The 17,731-nt window shown below is 49.1% G+C and overlaps 2 protein-coding genes across 2 annotated transcripts in view; both read right to left on the minus strand.

Annotated features, from left to right (window-relative positions):
- The window catches only part of Rnasek (ribonuclease K), a 1,901-nt gene extending 783 nt beyond the window's left edge, over window positions 1-1,118 (minus strand). The window contains exons 1-2 of the mRNA XM_028785953.1: window positions 919-1,118; window positions 199-275 (exon numbers count right to left, since the gene is read on the minus strand). Coding sequence (XP_028641786.1) covers window positions 199-275; window positions 919-996 — 155 coding nt within the window. The 5' untranslated portion in view covers window positions 997-1,118. The remainder of the gene's footprint in view (window positions 1-198; window positions 276-918) is intronic.
- Window positions 1,119-2,865: 1,747 nt separating this feature from the next.
- Alox12 (arachidonate 12-lipoxygenase, 12S type) lies at window positions 2,866-16,258 on the minus strand. The gene is made up of 14 exons (XM_028785952.1): window positions 16,086-16,258; window positions 15,378-15,579; window positions 14,229-14,310; window positions 14,004-14,126; window positions 13,788-13,891; window positions 13,383-13,543; window positions 12,395-12,538; window positions 11,024-11,233; window positions 8,251-8,337; window positions 7,859-8,028; window positions 7,035-7,156; window positions 4,249-4,349; window positions 3,957-4,127; window positions 2,866-3,840 (listed from the first exon to the last, which is right to left on the minus strand). Exons 1-14 carry the CDS (start codon window positions 16,218-16,220, stop codon window positions 3,661-3,663), a joined length of 1,992 nt encoding a protein of 663 aa, XP_028641785.1. The 5' UTR covers window positions 16,221-16,258; the 3' UTR covers window positions 2,866-3,660.
- Between the last annotated feature and the right edge of the window lie 1,473 nt (window positions 16,259-17,731).

Here is a 17,731-nt window from a genome sequence, read left to right on the forward strand (position 1 = left end):
TCTCTCTCTCTCTCTCTCTCTCTCTCTCTCTCTCGTGCTGGGGATTGAAACTAGGCCCCTGCGTGTTGCCACTCAAGTACTTTGTAGAGAGCAGCCCTCTTGAAGTCCCCAACCAGTCTTCAGAAGTGTCCTCCACATAAACCCAAACCATGCTACTTCTCATCTACGCCCAACTCGTCCAAGTACCCGACCACTTACTCAAAATCTTTCTCTGTGAAGGGAACGTCCTCAATTAACACGGCAGAATGGACATTGAAAAATATCCCGAGCATTATCTGGAAGAGTAAGGAAATAAGTTGTCAAATTCTTACCCTCGTTCTTTGGTCGCCCCCTAGGCTCCTCCCATTTCTAATGCTGGCCCAACACCAGAGATTAACTAGAAAGAGCTAGGAGCAGGGTGGGTGAATCTGGATTTGTGTTCAGCCATCTGGAACAGGGAGTGAGGTAGGACACTAGGAAGAGTGACTGGGTATAAAGAGGTATATAGCAAACAGCTCTCCAAGACGCGTCATTATCATGGGAGCAGACGGAAGAGATGAGGGAAACACAACACTTCATATTTCTGGAAGTGGCGGCCGTTAGAGCCCTGGGGAAGCAAGGCCTCCGCTACAGTTTTCGGGGGCAAGCACACTTCCCCCTCGCCTCCACTCAACTCACGCAGGTCTCAGGGACCTAGCTCTTGTTTACCTTGAGGGGTCCGCAAATTTGTCAGAGCTGACTCCCATTCCCAGGGTCCTGCCTCAGCACCCTTTCGCTCCAGTTGTTTGCATCTCAGTGCCGTCTCGTTTTCCAGCGGCTATTTAGCTAGCCCCTTAATCAGTCTGCTGCTTCCTAAGGCCTTCGAGTTCCTCGACTCCCAGCCCTTCAACCCCAGAACCCATCCGACCCGCTCCGATTCTCGCGGGTTAGTCCCCTCACCAACATGATCACTCCCCAGGCGCTGAGGACGATGCCACAGGCGGCCAGCTTAGGCCCACAGCACAGGAGCGACGCCATGGAGGAGGGAGGGAGAGCTCGCTACAGACTGAGCGGAGCGCACCGCAGAGCAGAAGCAGGGAGAGGGAACCCTGGAGTCGCTGGGACGGGAGCTGGATTTGGGGACTTGAGCCCGGCGCAGAGCGACGGGGGGCGTGGCCTTGGGCGCGGACCACTCTGAAGGGTGACTTTCAGAAGAGAATGCTGTGACCCGTGGTGGGCCAAGCCTGGGGAGAGGGAACACGGTGTCGGAAACCGAAGCAGAAACCCTAAAAGTCCTCCTTGAACCGGGTGGCAGAGGCGTGAGTGGTGCAGGAACTGTGGCCTGAGGGTTCTCGCTGGTCGCCTACCCCGGCTTGGAATGGAAGAAGCAGGCTTCTCACGTGACCGACTTTGGCAGATCACATGACCAGGAACCAGCTGTAACCTGGTGTCAGGAAAGAGTCCACAAAACTGTTGAGTTGTGTTAGGATTGTTATGTCAGGACGAGAAGCTTGGGGTCGTCTGGATCCTCACATACCTTCTTAGTCTTGGGTGGTCTTCTGTGATGGGAAAAACGGTAAGCGAGTCCGGGAGATTCGATGTGCCGGCCTATCGCTTCTATCCAGGTCTCCCTTTTGAAAGATGCTTTGACACTTTGAAAAGAAAAAGGAAGAGTCCCCTCCTGAGGCTGAGCAGCCTGCTTTGAGGGACGCTTTTAAATAGTTGACTTTTTGATCCTGGAAATGCTTCAGTTGAAATGCAGTATCGTTATATATGCTACATTCGCTGGGCAGTGGTGGCTCACGCCTTTAATCCTAGCACTTGGGAGGCAGAGACAGGCGGATTTCTGCGTTCGAGGCCAGCCTGGTCTACAGAGTGAGTTCCAGGACAGCCAGGGCTACACAGAGAAACCCTGTCTCGAAAAACCAATTAAATAAATAAAGGCTACATTCAGAAAAAATAAGGGACTAGGAAAGGCAGACGCATTGGATACATGAAGGAAAGCGGCCTTGCTAAGTGTACAGGAGAAGGGAGAAAATAAACAGAAATATTCCTGCTGCTTCTTTCTCCACAAAAGAAGCTGCCTCTACTTTGAGTAAGACAAGGCACAGGCTGTGACTTAGCCACTGTTGCAGTGCTGTAAGGAAACACCATGATCATGGCAACTCTTACAAAACAAAGGATTTAACAGGGGGCTTGCTTAAAGTTTCAGAAATGTAGTCCATTATCATGGTGGGGAGAGCGTGGTAGCATACATGGCATGGCCTGGAGCAGTAGCTGAGGGCTAAATCCTGATCTGGGCGGGGCAGGGCTGGCTGGCGTGGGTTTTTGAAACCTCAAAGCCCACTCTTAGTGACACACTTCCTTCAACAAGGCCACACTTCCTAGCCCGTGTAATCCTTTTAAAGAGTTCCACCCCTGTTGACCAAGCATTCACCTACACGATCCTGTGGGGCCATTCTCATTCAAAGCCCCACAAGATGTAAAAATAAGACTAGACCTTCTTCTCCAACAGAGAAATGTGGTAACTCCACTAGTAAGAAACATTTGTAGTAAGTATTTGGGGTAATTAGAAATGCTTAAAGAACATTCCCTCCCCTCTAGGGCTGGGGTTCCAGCTTAGGGCCAGTGCTGAAAAAGAACTTTGCACTGAGATCGGTGTGCACATCCTAGTGAGGATGGCAGCCACAGAACAGACCCTGGAGCCAGACAGGAACATGGCCATGGACTGGAATCTCATGCCATTTATTCTGTTTATTTTGTGGCTATTGTTCTTAAAATGGTTGGGGTTAGGGAAGAGAACCCATGAAGCACACGGTTGTTACAAGGTGTAAGTGAGCTGGAAGCACAGGCTCCAAACAAGGGTTTCCTACCTCTCTTGTTTTTGACTGTTAGAGAAGGCAGAAACTTGGTGAAATGGTTTTTATTTGGGGCCAGTTACACCTTTATTTAGAACTAACTATTCAGGATATGTGTCCAAAATGGAAAAGTGGGGGTGGAGGGAAGAGTCTGGGATTTACATGCTGTTTGCCATCAAGCATGAGGTCTGGTTCCTGGCAAAGGAGAATTAGCTGAAGTAGTTGATTTCATCCAGAAATATACTCTTCCTCTCCTCAGCCATGGCTCTTGGATGTTTTGAAAATTGGATTTGGGGCTTGAGGCTTGTATGAGGTTAGACCAAATCTAACCAGAAATCATGCAAAGCACTTTTGTTTTTGTATCTGGTTTTGTTTGCTTTGTTTTGTTTGTTGAGACAGGGGTTCAGCCCTGGCTGTCCTGGAGCTCACTCTGTAAGCCAGGCAGGCCTTGAACTCAGAGATCTGCTGCATCTGCCTTCCCAGATTAAAGATGCTGAGATTAAAGGAGTGCATGACCACGCTTGGCTTTGTTTTTTAAATGGTTAAACAAGGACATGTGAAGTTCATATCTCAGTGTCCGCACCTAAAGTTTTCCTGGAACATAGTCATACACCAGTGGTTTAGTGAGAGAGTAAGGAAGTGTGGTGGAAAGTGGGCGGCCCTCCAGACTACACTGTTCCTCTCAACAGCAGATCATGTAGTGCCCTGTGAATACTCATGTGGAGCATTTAGTCAGGAGAGGAATTAGAGTCTCGGCAGCAGACGTGAGAAGGCACAGAATCAAGTGAGTGGGTAGTGGCAGTCCTAGAGCTGAGGAAGTCTTTTGGGTCCCAGCAGCTCTGCCTCAGATGGTGATGCTGTTCTCTATGCGGCTGGGCTTGAGGTATTCATAGGGCAGGTCAAGTTGTTCATTCCGGGCTGTAATCTCTTTCTCCAAATTTTCCAAATCTGCTTGAAATTGGCTGAGCACAGCTTTGGTCCTTGGGTCTGAGAAATATTTTTCTTTGTGGTGTCCTAGAGGTACCTGAGACAGAAAGGACCATTCAGGCTCCAGCCGGAAGACAGAGCGCCTCACGCCCAGCCCCTTGCGCTGACACGCTTCCCCCAGTTGTTACTTCCCACTCCATGGTCGTTACTCACCATGTCTGGCTGGAGGCGACCCAGATGCCACGTGATGGTCATCTGAAGACAGGACTTCTGAGTATCAGGTAGCGATCCCATCACGGTCTCCATCGTCACGTCGTCCTTGCTGGTAGGTGGAGGCATCCTCATTGTGCACGGAGCATTGGGTACCCAACCATACCAGTCCAGCTGCAGAAGGAAGCCGAGGCTTCAGAACCCAGGTGTTAGGAATGGAATCCCCACCTCTCCCTTGGATTTCCTGAGGCCCAAACACTTGCTTTCTGGGGCCTGGGCCCTCAGCTCTCTGTACCTGACCCTGGTTGATGGCAGCATGCTGGGAAGTGCAGGTGAAGATACACATGGTGAGAAAATGGCAGAGCTGAGCCCGGGACTGGAAGGAGACAGGGAATCCTGGGCAGGAAAAGAACAGGATTTAAAGAGGAAAGAAAGAAAGATGGTTTGGTAGGTCTGTATTTTAGAACGGATGTGTATTAGCTTGTTTATGTAGATGTATTTGTATCAGATATGGATTTCAATATCGGCCTCATCACTTACATCTTGGCGACTTTAGACCAATTACCTAACCTCTCCACATTCTAGTTTTTCCATCTGCACAATGGATGTAGTGGTGCATGCATGTAGCCCCAGCTCAGGCAGGAGGATTGAGTTCCTGGTCAGCCCAGCTGCACCATTGTCTGGGGCCACATAGTGAGATTTTGTCTTTAAAAAATAAAAGACAAGCCAGGTGGTGGTGGTGCATGCCTTTAATCCCAGCACTTGGGAGGCAGAGGCAGGTGGATTTCTGAGTTTGAGGCCAGCCTGGTCTACAGAGTGAGTTCCAGGACAGCCAGGGCTACACAGAGAAACCCTGTCTCGAAAAACCAAAAAAAAAAAAAAAAAAGACATCAAAAAGTTTAAATAGTGCTCAGGAAATATAGATATTGTTATTATGGAAAGATTAGGGGCTGGGTGATCATCAGTTATCCCTAGTTGGTGAAGAATTTCATGATTCTTTTTATTTCTAGGCAGTCTCTATGTTATAAAATGAAGAATAAGAGACATCCTGTTCCATGCCTGTAACCCCAGCATTTGGGAGGTTGAGGCAGGAAGAGCATGAGTTCAGGGCCAGCCTCTACTGCATAGTAAGTTTGAGGCCCAGCTAAGCTAAATGACCCTGTCTAAAATAACAAAGTCCTGAATGTACCTCAATAGAACTTTATTTTACAGTGCATGTGGGAGCTTTAATTACACCTGTTTTCTAGATAAGAAAATCAAAGACTGGGGAGATTAAACTGCTAGTCAAGATTTTCCTGAGCAGGGAAAGCAGAGACTGGCTTTGAACTCGGGTTCCTGGCTGCTATTCCATTACCCATTTTAATTTCAGCATACTTCCTCTAAGTCCATCAGGAAAATTAGGCAAAAGTGAGCTCTGAGAGTTGAGAGAGAACAGAGCAAAGAGTGGCCAAGAAGTTATTTGTGGGGATTGAAGTCAACACTTATGGTATGAAATGAATGTTTGTGTTTCCACCCCCAAGTTAGTGTCTTGAAGTCATCCACTAGTGTGGGTGTGAGGAGTCTTGGAACGTTATAAGGTCATGAGGGTGGAGCTCTCATGAGCAATGACAGCGTCCTTATGAGAGAGGATGTAGTGCCATGAAAGTCACCTGTGCAACCTGGAAGAGTGTCCCCCAGAGCCCAAACATGCTGGCACCCGACCTCAGACTTCCAGTCCCCAGAACGGTGAGAAAGAAACCGCTGAAGCTTAAGCTACCCTATCTGTCTCACTTCATTATTTCAGTCCAAACAGACTAAGACACTGAATAGTTACTGTAATTTCAGGCTGTAGATACTGCTTAAGGAGACGGCCAGGGAGAAGAATCTATTTGGACACATGAAGTCTAAGGGTCTAAGAAACAGTAGAGAGATCTTAGTCCCAGAAGGATCCAGGTGGTGAACCCTTTGCTTTCCCAAGGAGACGATCTCTCCAGGGTACAGGTGTCCCTACATTGCAGGGTCTGGCTATGATGGTCCCTCCATTCCATAAGAAGCAGTGGATGGGATGCAGGCTGGTAGTTGTGATGTTTTGTACATGCTTGGCCCAGGAAGTGGCACTATTAAGAGGTGTGGCCTTGTTGGAGTACATATATCACTGCGGGTGTGGGCTTTAACACCCTAGTCCTAGCTGCCCGGAAGTGAGTATTCTACTAGCAGCCTTCAGATGAAGATGTAGAACTCTCATCTCCTCCTGCACCATGTCTGCCTGGATGCTGCCATATTCTCACCTTGATGATAGTGGACTGAACCTCGGAACCTGTCAGCCAGCCCCAATTAAATGTTGTCCTTATAAGTGTTGCCTTGATCATGGTGTCTGTTCACAGCAGTAAAACCCTAACTAAGACAGTAGTCTTGAGTATGGAGGGGGCCTGAAAGCCAGAGAAGGGGAGACACTATGTTTAGATAACCCATGAAGGGATAGTTCTCTCAGTAGGTAAAGGAGGAAACAGAAGTTGACTGTAAATAGAGGTTGCATCCTCACTGCTGGTTGGGAAGGTGGAGATCGAGGGCCAGATTTAGCCAGAGAAACCTGAGCCCCAAGGATCGGGGCTTTGAATTCAGATTTGAGCATGTAGATATTGTTGAGATGGCACCTAGAAATGACCTTGCAGTCTGGTAGACATGTAGCATACCAGAAGCCTCTGTGTGGACGGTAGCAGGCAGGAGGAAAATGGGTAGTCATGGTGAGACTTGAAGGGCTTTGGAGGGAGATTTTCCCATTTGTGTCTTCAGGCAGGGATCTCTGAGTGCAGGACGTAACCCTCAGCAGGGACTGAGCAGAGCTCACTGGCTGTGGCTCTGGACCGGGTGGGCCTCATGCTGTGGCATTTATGGACATGACTGAGGACATGCATATGAGTGATGGGCGGGTCTCTCCATGAGGACGACCTGGGTATGTAGGATGCTTCTGGGGGTTTGGAGGCATGGAGGATGCTTTCACAAGTAGAAGGGAAGATGTGATTGGGGGGTTCCGACCCTGAGGTCTGGGGAGGGGCACTTGCTGAGTCTCTGTCTGAGTACTGTCTCTGGGACAGATCTTACCTCTGTCCTGGGCATGGCACAGCCCCACCTCAGTGATCTCCCGACACCAGGCCTGCAGCTCTGGGTCTCCCCTCACAATATCATCACTCTGGTAGAAGAGATGGACCATCCCCTTCACATACCTGCCCAGAGAAGGAAGCAGAGCTGAGGGCAGAAGGCTCCTGCTTCTCACCTCTGCACCCCTTTTCTTTTTTTCTTTCTTTTTCTTTTTTTTATTTTTTGGTTTTTCGAGACAGGGTTTCTCTGTGTAGTTCTGGCTGTCCTGGAACTCACTCTGTAGACCAGGCTGGCCTCGAACTCAGAAATCCGCCTGTCTCTGCCTCCCAAGTGCTGGGATTAAAGGCGTGCACCACCACTGCCGGCTACTGCACCCCTTTTCTATGGCGGCCTCTCACCTGGCTCTCACTGTGCCTGGGCCAGATCCTACCAGATTTGTGTTTTGAGGTTTAAATTTTCATTTAAAGATTCAATTAGTTTATTACAGTATTGGGATCAAAATGAAGGCCTTGTTCATACTAAACAAGCATCCTGTGATTACACCTCAGGGCTTGGGTATATTGATGTAGGAAATGAGATAAAAGTTAGTAATTCTATGAATTTACACATGCTAGTCACTCCTAACAAAACCCTGACACCTCCAGATCCCCCATCCTCCCCTCCGACAGCCCTCCTCATCTGAGCCCCACCCCTACTCTCAACTTTTTGCTTTTAAACCTTAAAACTGACTCTACCTGGTCCTTCAATTTCTCTCTCTGGGGAGATATTTTTTGCTCCCACCCAGATTTTACCCATGTCCTTTGATTCACCGGCTCCCTCTCACTCACCTGGCAGTGACTTCCCAGAGCTGTAAAGCATCCTGAGCATAGAGAGCACTTGGGATTCTCAGCAAGCCTCGGTTAGCCAGATCATCAGGAGGACAGAGGGAGCGATAAGTCAGCTGAGCCACTGCCCGAGTGAGCAACTGAACATGGCCGCCTCCACCTGTGCTCACTACCTGGGACAAGAGAGTTGACAAGTCTTGATGGATGGAAGCTGGGGTAGAGAACCAGGGCTATAGGGGGCTCACAGGTGGAGTTTCCAGATTTATAGTCATGTACATGAAGGGACAGGATTATAGGTCAAGGCTTGAGATTTTCATGCACATTAGTCTGGCTTCCCCAAGTGTTCAGACTATCAATGGGAGCTGGGAGATTAGGTTCCTCAGTACCTTCCTTACCTGATCAAATATTCCACCATCTGAGATGAGCTGGGTCCGGCTTCGTGTGTTAATTTCCATAGTGTAACGGATGTGCGGAACTAGGAGCTGGGTGGAGAATAAAGGGGGCTGTGCTTGAATACCTTCCTTGTAGGACCTGACACCAAGGTGACACCCGTCACCAAGCGTAATGTACTTCTGTCCTCTGGGTGCTTTCACTCAGGCTGAAGTCAGACAGGCTGGTCTCTTGCTTCTCGGATCACTCATTCGTATTCTCTAAACTCCTCAGGGGTTGTCCTCTAGAGCCAATAGTAACCAGGATTTCAATCCACACCTTACCACTCAGACACTTGGCCAAGATAATTACCATCTAATCTGCATTATCCTCATCTGCCAACAGGGGGCAATAATAGGCTCTAATGAGGGGAGCCGTAGCAATGTGTGAGACTATGTAAGTGATCTGTGAAGTGTCTGTCCACAGAAAGGATCCCCATTAACAGATGTTATTCATTCCCTTTTGCCTTGAGTGGGATGTCTGTTAGGGACTCGTGGCCTCCCTTATATTTCCTTATATTCTATCATTTATATCTGCATAGCTTAAATTAGCCTATATATTCCTTACCAAAACTGTACCGCCAGTCTTTGGTTATTTGACTCTTGGGTTTCTTCAGGAGTGCCTGGAGGGGAGGTATATGAAGCTGTCTGCTTACACAGCAGAGGTGTCGCCACCCATCCTGTCCCCAGCCTTGCTGGTACTATTGGCCTCCCCTCTCCTTCTCCTTGGCTGTTAAAAAACGCCACCTCATTCTCATACGCTTCCTCTGTCTTCTTTTTTACACAGTTAATATTCATGCTTCATCTACTCTTGGTGTTTATCTGAATTGCTTATGCCAAACATAGGAGTGACTCAGGGCTCTCTCTGATTTTGAGATATCAAAGCACTTCACATTGGTCTGAGATTACTTGGAAAATTCACACACGATTCAGAATGACATAGATTGCCCCAAGTTCACATGAGAAGAAAAGACTCCTGGAATCAACCCCTAACAGCGATTGATAGAACTTTTTGGATAGCATTTAGTATGTGTCACATTATACTTTAAGTCATTCATCCTTTAACAAACCTACCAGAGACCTGACATCATTTAAAAATGTGCACATCTAGGCTGCAGATGGAGCTCAGCTGGCAAAATGCTTGGATGGCATATATACAGCCTCCAGGTTCAATTCCCAGCACCCCATAAGCTGGCTGTGGTGGTGCACACCTCTAATCCAAGCATGTGGGAGATGGACACAAGAAGACCAGAGAAGTTTAAGGAAATCTTTGGTTTGAGGCCAGCGTGGGCTGTATGAGCCCGCTGTCCTAAAAGCAAAACAAAACAAAAAACTGGACATTGGGAAAATATCAGGGTAAGATTTGAAATTTAGACTCAACAATCATAAAGTTCCATAAAGTGAACACTAAGGAAGCCCTTGGGACATTTGCATATTTAGCCCTCCTCTGTGTCCTGTGGTATAAAGCATGGGATGTAGTTGTTAGGATGGGTGGGGACAATAGGAGGCTGAGCCAGAGAGGAAGATTTCATGTGTGAATAGAGGCCTTAACCATACACATTGGCCGGGAGGTGGTGGCGCACGCCTTTAATCCCAGCACTTGGGAGGCAGAGGCAGGCGGATTTCTGAAGTCAAGGCCAGCCTGGTCTACAGAGTGAGTTCTAGGACAGCCCGGGCTACACAGGAAACCCTGTCTCAAAAAAACAAACAAAAAACCCCCCCAAAAAACCAAAAAAACAAAAAACTATACACATTGACTAGAAGACACAGATGCAGGTGGTCTCATGCGGGAAATAAAATCCAAGATACTATTCATCAGACTGTGTTACCCAAAGGGATAATTCCAAAGGGGTCACAGCTGGCCAGGCCTGGGCAGTCAGAAGCATCCAGGTGGGGTGATTTAATTGTTCTTGCCACACACCTCCCCACCAACACTTTATACACCATGTGACTAAAACCAGACACCTTTGGCCCTTGAACTAGCTCTGACAATCACATTCTTGTGATAGTTGTGACTATACCAATTTTGTGATCTCTGGCATATTCTCTACGTGTGAAATGTCATCAAGATTTTCCAGATCTTTTCATTTGTATTATTGTTTTATTTGCTTGCGAGTATGTGTGAGTGGACATGTGTGTGTCAACGGTGCCCATGTTGGTTCCCTCCTCACTCTCCTCCCTCCATCACACTGAGGGAGCTAAAGATGCATCACTACATTTGGACTCTTCACGGGTCCTGGGGATCTGAACTCAGGTCCTCGAGTGTGTGCAGCAAGCATCTTATCCGCTAGCCACCTCCTCCATCCTCGGGTGGTTCTTAGCCACTTGTCTTCCTGGGTAAATCTTAAATCTTCTAACGTAGGAATAAAACCCTCCAGCCCATCGGCAATATTTCGGCTATGTTGTAAGCCCGTTGTGAGACTGCCAGATATTTGAGAATTTCAGAGACCTCACTTATAATAGTCCCAAAGACACATTAAAGGACTCAGCTCAATTAAAATAAATTCCAAGATGTTGATACAGCTCTCCATCCCCGGCTTCTCACTCACAGATTGCTATGAGGATTTTTGATGCTGTATCCACCTCCTTTGTGTTGTGGGGGGTGGAGAGAGGTGGATTCCAGGAACTTGCTGGCCAGCCAGTCTAGACAAAATGGTGAGCTCCAGGTCCAGTTAGATACTCTTTCTCCAAATAGCTCATTTGGGACTAAGGGAGATGGGACAGAGGATCAAGCCTGTACCTTGAAGATAGGGTGCAGTCCTGGGAGGCACCTCATGGTGGCAACAGCGATGACCTCAGCCACCAGATGAGTGTTCAGCAAATGGAATTGGAGCTCCTGCAGCTGGAAATCTGAATTTCGGACCCAGATCTTAGCCAAGAGCCAGGCAAGTGGAGGATCTGAGGGCAGGAACAATGTTGGAGCTGGGGAGCTGGGACTGGGAGGCTGAATCTGGGAGACATAGAAATTGGGTAGTTACTGGACTCCCACTCCATGTATGTCACGTGTATGTCCATGTAGTCACAGTTCCTGAGGAAATTGATGACTAAGCAAAACCGTTGCCTTCCAGTGGCTTACACTCAAGTAGAAGGGATTCTGCTTCCCTAGGTATAATGCCATGGTGGGCAGGCTGGGCTCTGGAGATGGGAACCAGGGGTCCAGAAAGGAGGTCCTAGAAGTGGTGTGGGGAAAATGTAGTGGGGCTCCGAGATCAAGCGATGAAAGAGAAAGCAAAGGCTGGATGGGTGAGAGCCTGAGTGGTGTGCAACACTTTAATTCTAACCCCCAGGAAGCCAAGTCCGGTGGGTCTCTGTGGGTTCAAAGCCAGCGTGGTTTACATGGTGAATTCTAGGCCAGCCAAGGCTACACAGTGAGGCCCTTCCTCAAAGGACAACAAAAACAGAACAAAGATGGATGTGTAAGACTATTGAGGTGCTGCTCCTCAATGGTTGATGACAGCAGTGGGTGAGAAGACAGGTGACAGTGGGTGTTTGGAAGCAGAGGACACGGGGGATTAAACATGGTTCCCCGTGTGGCCCTCAGCTACTTAGTCTCCACATTAATCTGGAATGTGTAAAGAAAGCGCTGTCTTACATCCCACTTCAGATACAGTGAAAGAGAAATCCTTAGGGTAGGACTTAACAAACTTCCTTCCCCTTCCTGCTCCACCCAGGGCCTTATGCATGCTGGGTAAGTACTGTGCATGAAGCTACACCCCCAATGCAGAAACCTGTGGCTTTAACAAGCACTTGAGGTGATTCAGAAGCACAGTAACATTTGAAAGCTGCTGATAACGGGATGAAGACTCAAGAGGCCGTTTGCTTTTTGTTTGTTTTAAGATCTTACTATGTCACTCAGGCTGGCCTAAAACTTGTCATGTATCCTTGGGTAGTCTTGAACTCAAGATCCTCCTGCCTCTAAAGTATTGGGACTATGGGTATGCACACAGCTGCTTCTGTGAGTCACGAATAAGCACTTTCATTTGGGTGAGTCAGTGGGACTGGATTGTGAAATGAGGGTGGGTCTCAGTAGAGATAGGGCCTGGGAGCCAAGCACCCAGAAATGGATGTAACAGAGACCAGCATCAGGAATGAGATACCTGGGAAGCCTTACCTGGATAGCCATGGGTAGCAGCTTCCCACCGGGGTCCATCCTCAGCATGACAAGAGGGGCAGCCAGGTACTGTTGTTCTCCTCGGATCACATTAGCTGGAATTCCATCCAGCAGGATAAAGTCAGCTTCAAACAAGGATCCATTCTGGAGAAAGGAATGCATCCATCTTAGAGTGCAAAGTTCACGCACAGAGGGGCCCAGACAAAGGTTAAGGCATTTACAGACATTGATTCCAGCCTCTTTCACTGCCCTTCCTCTCAGCAGAGCTACTGTACCTGGTTGGTCCAGTTCTTCCAATCTTAAGTCAAAACCAAACTAAACTCAGCCTGATGAGATATCTTGTAGCTACCTTGTGTGGGGATACATTGTAGAACTGGGTACAGAATAGGCCTGCTCAATCCAGTTGCCTCACAAGCACTATCAACCTGACTCAGTGTCTAGATGGCCAGTCCCCCTCCTTTTCCTCCCTAAATGGTCTCTCTGCGCTCAGCTTCCACCACCTCAGCATCCCTCATCAGCTCTGTAAGAATCTCGCCTACCCTGAGGAAAACTCCACCGAACTTCCCGAGCCGCCACTACCACTGACTACCGTGTACACAGGGTTACCCTCCTGGCAGCCACTTCCCAAACTCAAATCTTTAAACATTTCCCAGAAAACCTCCTGTATCTCCCCGAGCCATGACACGGGCTTTTCCTTTTCATCTGCCAACATCACTGGAGTCCAGGAAAAAACAAACAAACAAAAAACCTCTACAAGAATGTCATTGTTCCAGCTAACATCTCTGGACCCAGCCTGTGCCCTAGGAATCCATCCTCTTTCCCCAACTCATACAGGAGTTCCTTATAGCTTTTGCACACAGTGCCATTTTTCGGGGCCTTTTCTTACTAGAGCACACACACCCAGGGATGCCTCCTTCCCCATCATCTCAACCTCACAAGGTCTTACGCACTAGTAACAAGAGAACAGTGCCGGGCAGGAGGAAGGTACCTTGAGTTCTTTCTCCAACTGAGCTTGAAGCTCCTCTGTCCCAGAGGGCAGAACCAGTCTGGAGGGCAGAGAGGTGGAACGTCTCAACACCATGGGGTTGGCACCATTGAGGAACTGGTAGCCAAAGAATTCATCATCCTTCCAACACTGGTGAACCTTCTCTGGGATGGGAGGTGGGGGGAGGAGGCACAGAAAGGACGAGATTTACCACAGCTTGGATATTTCTGTTCTTCTCGTTGAACCTCGGGGATTTAGACTAGCCTATGCTCAGCCCATTTTTATTTTTGTCATTTTTGAGGCCTCTGTGAGAATTCAGGCATACTATATCATACTTTGGCAAGGACCTATGGGGACCATGGATTCTAGTGAAAAGGGGCCACTAGGAGGTAATTGGAAGCCACTGACCAGCCAAGGCACTCTTCTGGCCCCAGAAGATCTGATCAAAGTCTTCCAGACAGTTCCAGCTTCTCAGGAGGGTATAAACACGTTTGAGGCCCATTTCCAGAACCCTAGGATGGGTGTTAAGACATGAACCCATCGTCTGACCCTCAGCCCCTCACTGTGTACCTCCATGCTTGGGTCTCCCAGCCCCCATCCCATGAGTGTCAACCCTCTCCTTACCCCGCCTTCAGTGTCCATTCAAAGTCCAGTCTCTTCTCCTCATGGAATCTCATATTTGGAGGTAGGTCATCCTTACAGTCCGCTGCTATTGTCTGAGGTAAGCCTTCCTTCCAGGTGGCCCAGCTACAAGTTGGGGACAACACTTCAGAGAAAGTGTTGAGATCAGTGATGGGTGCAGGGTGGGGAGGGGGAGGACAGTTGGGAGGCCTGTGGGTAAATGGTTACCAGTAGGTCTGTTGTCTTTCCTTCAGTTCCTTTTCTCTATGCTTCTGGAAGACATCCAAGGCATTGTCTGCTGCCAGGCGGGCTGGGGAAAGTTACAATTAGCTACACATCTTGTCTGGTTTTAAGCCCTCTTCTGCTTGTCCCCATCTCTCTCTTTGTAGCCAGACTTCATGTTTTCTGCTGGACTCTGTTGCCTTTGTCTCTGGCTTTGCCTCCCTTGACTGATCCCCGGACACATTCATCTGGTTCTTGGGGCTTGAGCTCACAATTTCACTTACTTCAACCCACATCTTTCTCTTTCAGACCAGAATCCCATATCTGCCTCATTTCCGTTCCTTCAGCTCATAATCTCCTACCTGACTCTATTTCATCAATATCTAAAATGGGGGTGTGTGGGGGGGGAAAGTCATGCTAATTAAAGTGATGAAATCTTCGTCACCGACACCACACCTATAGCTACTTGTTGCTGTGGCTAATCTCACACCCTAAACTTCATCTGTTCACGTTCAGCCGTACTTTCATTGCCTGGCGTCGCCTCCGGAGCTCTACAGCTACTGACTTGTCTCCCGTGCCACCTCAGCGAGATCCACCTGTCTCCAAGTGTTCCCGCCCTCACCACTCTGGCTTTCCCCTTGCCTCTGCACATCTCTTTCTCTTGTTTCTGACCGGTAAAAATGTGAAGTTTTACAGTTCTTTTGCATGCCTTCTCCTCCCAGGTGGTCCCCACTATCCAATCAAATTAGCTGCCCATCAGCCCTTCCTCGCTGCCCGATGTTCATTGGACAGCTCTTGTTCTGTGAGCCCCCCTCCCACCTGTCTTGTCCTAACTCATTCTGAATCACGGAATTCTCCGTTTGTGTCCAGGGCTCCATGACCTACTTCCCATCTAGAAAAACAGTCTCCAGATCTCTTACTCCCTGTTTAATTCATTTGCGACATCACTTATTTCCGGGAAACATTTGGGGAATTCACAGCTTCTCACTTCCTCACTTGTACCCTGGAAACTCACTGTCCGGTGCCTGCCCATTCTTTCTTTCTCCATGTTCTTTCCCTCCCCCCTTCTTTAGCCCTATCCCCTCGCCCCATCACCGCCAGCACTCCTCTTTCCACCTCCGTTCACCTCCCCAGGGTAGGACTCTGTCTGCTCACCTGTCCCCTCGGGCAGGCTCAGGATTCCCTCTCCCTGCACCCAGCGATAGCAAGGGAACACAGCCTCTGCACTCATCCCGGTCCCCTGAACAGTGATGAGGTTGCAGAACCAGGCGTCGTCCACAACTGTATGCTGTTTGTGTAGTTTCACAAACTGCAGTGGCCCCAAGTTCTCGGGAACGTCGAAGTCAAACTCCTCCTCCTGCGGGGACCACACTTAGTAGAAGGGATTGGGAGAATCCTCCCCTTTGTGGGGCCTCAGTTTACCACAGCGGTTAAAGAACATCTCGCCCCTGCTCTCCTTCCCACTTCCACCCCTAACCTGTCTGGTGGGTCTAAGGTGTCCCATTTCTGAGGGAAGACCAGAGTTTACCGCGCTGACAAGAGATTTGAGCAGATGATGACGATCATGACCTATCTCATCCTGTTCACTGAGCGCCCACCCCACTGGAACTTGGAGGAGCTTCGACTGACCACAAGTCCTGTATTTATATTAGTTCTGGGACTATGAATGCAGGACCCAGAGGCTGTCTGGGCCGGGGTCTGGGAAAGGAGACCACCTCGGCCCCTTAGTTGACATCACTCCTGGTGTCCTACCTCCACAAAATTCCATCGTGGTCGTGCTATCACAGTCCCTAGCCTCCTGTCCCTTGCCAACCTCCCACTCCTAACTCTGATATTAGAGGGCCCCAGCTCTTGCCCACTGACCTTGCCCCGCGCTGGCCGCAACTGCAGCTCCAGTTTCGCCTCTTGGTGCGCCCCAACCAGCCACAGACGCACTAGGTTGAGGGATCCCGAGAAGAGCCAGGCCCCAGTGACCACGCGGACGCGGTAGCGGCCCATGGCGCCCTCTGGCCTCTCAGGAGGCGATCCAAGTCAAGTTCAATTCGAAGACCGCCCAGGGCCACCGTCGCCTCAGGGCCAGGTCCGAGGCTTTAAAAAGATGGATCTGTGTCCCCGCCCACACAACTCCTAGGCACTCCCAAGTCCCCGCCCCTGACTAGCCTGAACCTGCTAGCCCAGCCCACGAGCAGGCTTTGGGAAAAGGCTGTGCCTTTGGATCAGCTATAGTACGAGAGAAACCAAAGAGACCCTGGCTGGAGGGTTGGGGATGGGTGGATGGGTGGATGGGTGGATGGGTGGATGGGTGGATGGGTGGATGGGTGGATGGGTGGATGGGTGGATGGGTGGATGGGTGGATGGGTGGGGGTGGGGGGGCTTAGAGCTTAGATATGGCAGGGGACTAGCGCAGGAGCTTCCAGCGGAGCTAAGGAGGCTTAGGGCCCTTCCCAAGGTCTCTGGGCTTTTAGGAGAACTTGCAAAGGGGTTGAAAACATTTTTCAAATGGAGGAAGGAAAAGTGTCTTTTCTGGGCTGAGAGGAATGCTTGTAGCAGGTGAGCCCAGGAGGGTCTGGGGGATGCCCAGCTGCTAGACCATCTGTGGTCCCCAAACACCCCAGTCCCTGCTCTACTGCTTTTGAAATCATCCCTTCAATAACCCCCCCAGGGATTCCCAGACTGCCTTGAGCCTGAAAAGACAGACTTAGAACCCCACCACTCCCTTCTCCCCACTCACCTGAACATCAAGACTTTAAGACTTCAAATATACAAAGTGTCCTGGGGTACACATCTTGAGGGAGGCCAAGGACAGTGAATGCTTCATTTTGTCCAACCTCCTCCAGACAGTGGGTTCAGAGTACCAGTCTGGGTATGAGGGTGCAGTATAGAATCAGTTACGTGTCCAGCATGTAAGGAATGAGTTTATTTCTTCCAGGTAAGGAGAGTGAGCCTTTCTTTAGTGGATCCCAGGTTGGATTTTCTTCCCAAGTTATCACCTGGTCTTGGGTCTCAGAAAAGGAAAGTCATAAACAGCAGTTAGAACTGTGCTTGGTAGGGACTTTGTGAATAGTGGGAAATTCGTTCAGGACTCAGACTTTGTCACATGTACAAGTCCCTAACTAGGTTTTTGTGGACTAAGATGTTATAGTTTGGAGGCTAGGCCAGGGCCAGGGCCAGGAGGATCTGTTTTCTGGACCTAGGATGCTGCTGCTTTTGGGAAGGGAAAGTCTATGACTTTCTAGGTCACACCTTTAGGCCTCCAAAACCCTGAGGCACATCAGGTCCTTAGTGGATTACCATTGCAAATTTTCCAGACCCATTTCTGCCTAGAAGTTCTGTGTTCTGGAGTGGGAGTCTGTCAAGTGACAGCCCCCCCTTCCTTTCAATGTTTTGGCATCACCTTTTTCTATATGTTCCCCTTGATTCCTGACAGCAGGCTGCATGACACGCATTTCCATAGGTCATGTTTCCCCTTCTAGGAGAGTTTGATACATATCTTACTAAATGATTCCATA

This window comes from Grammomys surdaster, unplaced genomic scaffold (assembly GCF_004785775.1).
Source record: "Grammomys surdaster isolate TR1022 unplaced genomic scaffold, NIH_TR_1.0 125368, whole genome shotgun sequence".
Taxonomy (NCBI): Eukaryota; Metazoa; Chordata; class Mammalia; order Rodentia; family Muridae; genus Grammomys; species Grammomys surdaster.

Excerpts from the sequence above, each read along its gene's own strand:
- Alox12 (XM_028785952.1), bottom strand. The coding sequence starts at position 16,220 with ATGGGCCGCTACCGCGTCCGCGTGGTCACTGGGGCCTGGCTCTTCTCG. Across the intron at positions 13,892-14,003 it reads GAATGGACACTGAAGGCGGG|GGTTCTGGAAATGGGCCTCA; the intron begins GTAAGGAGAGGG and ends CACCCATCCTAG. Across the intron at positions 8,338-11,023 it reads GACTGCACCCTATCTTCAAG|CTCCTAGTTCCGCACATCCG; the intron begins GTACAGGCTTGA and ends TTCTCCACCCAG.